Raw genomic sequence first — 3,507 nt, 5'->3', positions numbered from 1 at the left:
CCTCACCTCTGCCTCCCTAGGAAGCTTTGTCAACCCCATCACTGAGTGAGGGGTAAACTGAGACCCACCGATGGTGCACAAATGGCCCTGGGTTATACAGCCCATCCCCTGTAGGATGGGGACCAACCAGAGCCTCTTGCCAAGTGATTCTGTGCTTGATCAACCTGCCACCTCCCTCTGCCCCTCTACCACAAGGCAGGTTGGGAGAATGGGGAGCACTCGAAACTTCCAATTCACAACTCACAACCCCCCAGGACCGCAAGGAACAAAGACAGGAAGGTGCATCTGCAGATGATCTTTATTTCTCATGCTTCTCTGAACTGAGTGGGAGTTTTGGAGGTTCGACTTGGGGTACATTTTCTCCTGGCTGGTCCCCTTCAGCTCTGGGTCCAGCTGGAGGAGAGGAAGGAGGTGCCTTTTTTGCACCTCCAAGCAAAGCCCCAAAAGCTGATCCAACGGAGCCCAGGAGGATGTTGGATGACGTGGAGAGTCCAGCTGCCCCTGTGGGAGACAGAGGGTGAGCACAGGAAGGGTGCAGTGGCCGGTGGCGGGGGCCCCTCAGGAGGCCTGAGGCCCAGAGATCCCACCTGGATGCCTCCCCTGGGTCCTGAATCCCCCAGGGCTCTGCTTTGGACAGAGGAAGGGGGTGAATTCATGGGAAGTGAGAGACAGAGGGAGAGCCAACCACAGACCCCAAGAGCTACAGGTCCCACTGAGGCCTAGAGAGGGGAGGGGACGTGCTTAGGCCACCCAGGTGTCAGATTTGGGTAGGGCTAGACCCAGAGCCCAGCTATCACATATCCTGGGCTCCTTCCCTTCTTCTCTTTTCCAGAACCCCCTCACCGCTCCACTTCCCTCCTGCCCCCAAACGTCACCCAGGACTCAGAGAAGACAGTGAGGGAGAGACAAAGGACCAGGGACACTGAGGACCACGAAACTGGAGAGGGCAGACAGGTCCTCCCTCAGGGTTAGCCGCTGGGCTGAACCTTGTGCTGGTCTGACCCTCCCCGCCCTCTCCTTGCTCCTGCCCCCATCCTGCCCGGACACTTACCCACGGACTGGAGAGTGGCCACGAGGCTGCCGGCGGCAACTCCGCCCCCATTGGCCATGGCGGCCGCTGACATCATCTTGGCCGCTAAGGAGGAGGCGGCGATTCCTGCCCCGGTGAAGCCCACGGCGCCCAGCACCACGGGCACAGCCCCCACAGCCAGGGCTGTAGGGGGAGAGGAGCTGGGTCGGGGCGTGGGCTCAGGGGAGTGGACTCCCTTAGGAATTCCTTGACAGTTTCTGGGGACTGTCTGCTCGGAGCAGACGGGAGACAGCCGCTTGGAGAGGGGTCCCAAGGTAAGGAAGAAGATGGGGGTGTGGAGCCAGCTTGGGACAGTAGGTTAGAGTAGGCCCCTGGTTGGGTCTCTAATTTGCTGGGTGACTACGGGGAAGTCACTACCCCTCCCTGGGCTTCAGGTTTGTGTCTGTGTAAATGTAGAGGTGAAATAAACCAATAAACCACTGCTGTTTTTAGCAGCAAACCCCGTTTCAAATGAAATCTTCTCTACATGCTCATTACATATAAGGACTAGAGTTGCAGCTACGTCGGGGATCGCGGTGACCTTTTCCGAGCGAGTACTGCTCTCGGCCCCTAAGATTCACCCGCGCGGCTCCGGGAGTGGAGGGGGTCTGGTGAGGCAGCTCTCACACCCCCGGCAGCGCCACCTCTCTAAGGCCTCCCTCCCATCCTGGGACCCAGGCCAGCTGAAGGCCCGGCGATGCGGGGATCCAGGAAAGTCACCTCCTCCTATCGCAGCAGCAGCTGCCTGTTCTTGAGAGAGAGAGAGAAAGAGAGAGAGTTGATTGAGGGAGTGAGGGAAAGAAGCGAGTCCTCTGGCCCTCCGTGGGTTGGGGTCTGGGAGGCCCGCCCCCTGCCCAGGCCACCAGCCAGATGGGGAAGAGAAACTTACTTATCATGGTGACGCCCTCCTCGCTGCAGCTGAGCTCAGGAAATGACTAAGCTGCACGAGATGCTGTTATTTCCTGGAGAACCACTAGGGACGCGGCCGGCCCCTCGCGGCATCTTGACCCCAGCAAAACGCAGGAACGCACGTTCTGCGCGCCCGTTCGCCCGCCCCCCATCCCGCTTCCCACCCCTACTCGCCGGTCTTACCCGCCTCCCACCTTCACCTCCCTAGTCCTTCTCCTCCCGGCGCCGCCTCTGCTGGCTCCCCGCGGGTGGTTCTCTCTTGTTTGGTGGCTCCACCAAAAGGGAAAGACCCCTAAAGCACCTGAAAGCCGTTGCAAGTGGACCGGGGTTCCAAGTTGTAACATTTTGCCCCCTGATGACAGAAGAGTTGTTCGCTACAAAACAAAACAACAAAACAAAACAAAACAAAACAAAAAACAGAACGTAGGAGAAAATTTAATTTCACTTCCAGAGGGAGACACTGGTAGATTTTGGTGCATTTCCAGGCTATTTCGCCAGGACCGCCCCATCTCCGTCACTCTCTGAATGTGTAACCTCACCTCCAAGATCCAGTCACACTTGCACACTACTTTGTAAATTACTCATTTTATTTAATCGGCCGTTTTTGCTTCCCCAGGCTGTTTAATATTCTTCAACAGGATTTTTTTTTAAAGTTAAATTTATTGAGGTATAATTTACACAGAGTAAAACTCAACTTTTTTTTTTTTTTTTTTGGCCGCCCTGCGCTCCCTGGACCAGGGCTGGAGCCCATACCCCCTGCAATGGAAGGGTGGAGTCGTAACCATTGGACCGCCAGGGAAGTCCCAAAGCTCAACTTTTTTTTTTTTTTTAAAGGATTTTCTTATTTATTTATTTATTTATTTATTTATTTATTTTTGGCTGTGTTGGGTCTTCGGTTCGTGCGAGGGCTTTCTCCAGTTGCGGCAAGCGGGGGCCACTCTTCATCGCGGTGCGGGGACCGCTCTTCATCGCGGTGCGCAGGCCTTTCTCTATCGCGGCCCCTCCCGTCGCGGGGCACAGGCTCCAGACGCGCAGGCTCAGCAATTGTGGCTCACGGGCCCAGCTGCTCCGTGGCATGTGGGATCTTCCCAGACCAGGGCTCGAACCCGTGTCCCCTGCATTAGCAGGCAGATTCTCAACCACTGCGCCACCAGGGAAGCCCCAAAGCTCAACTTTTGAGTGTACTTTTCTAGTAGTTTGGACAAACTTTCACAGTCGTGAAACACCGGCTCAGATACAGAACGTTTTCATCACCCATCTATCCCCATCCCCCAATTCTCTCATGCCTCTTCCTCATCAACCCCTCCCTGAGCTCCGGCCGGCCGTAGCGGCCTATGATCAGTTTTCCGTCCCTAAACATTTGTCCTTTTGTATAATTTCAACACGATTTTTGCTTGTCATCAAACATTCTGTCCTGGGGATAAACTATAGTTCAATGTATCAGTCCGCGCCCCCCCCCCGCCCCTTTTTGTTTTGGCTTCGCAGCGCAGCATGTGGGATCTTAGTTCCCCTACCAGGGATCCAACTGG

At 55.7% G+C, this 3,507-nt stretch overlaps 1 protein-coding gene across 1 annotated transcript; it reads right to left on the bottom strand.

Moving 5' to 3' along the window:
- Positions 1-280: 280 nt before the first annotated feature.
- On the bottom strand, positions 281-2,101 carry LOC103015961 (interferon alpha-inducible protein 27-like protein 2). Its single transcript, XM_057543530.1, has 4 exons — positions 1,959-2,101; positions 1,790-1,819; positions 1,052-1,213; positions 281-501 (listed from the first exon to the last, which is right to left on the bottom strand). The coding sequence occupies exons 1-4, from the start codon at positions 1,963-1,965 to the stop codon at positions 299-301; spliced, it is 402 nt and encodes a 133-aa protein (XP_057399513.1). The 5' UTR covers positions 1,966-2,101; the 3' UTR covers positions 281-298.
- Between the last annotated feature and the right edge of the window lie 1,406 nt (positions 2,102-3,507).

The sequence above is a fragment of the Balaenoptera acutorostrata genome, chromosome 3, assembly GCF_949987535.1.
Source record: "Balaenoptera acutorostrata chromosome 3, mBalAcu1.1, whole genome shotgun sequence".
In the NCBI taxonomy this organism is placed as follows: Eukaryota; Metazoa; Chordata; class Mammalia; order Artiodactyla; family Balaenopteridae; genus Balaenoptera; species Balaenoptera acutorostrata.
This window is presented reverse-complemented; position numbering and strand designations above follow the sequence as displayed.

Coding starts and splice junctions, on each gene's coding strand:
- LOC103015961 (XM_057543530.1), bottom strand. Junction 1,214..1,789: donor TGCTGCTGCGATAGGAGGAG/GTGACTTTCCTG, acceptor CTCCCCCTACAG/CCCTGGCTGTGGGGGCTGTG. Junction 502..1,051: donor GGCCACTCTCCAGTCCGTGG/GTAAGTGTCCGG, acceptor TGTCTCCCACAG/GGGCAGCTGGACTCTCCACG.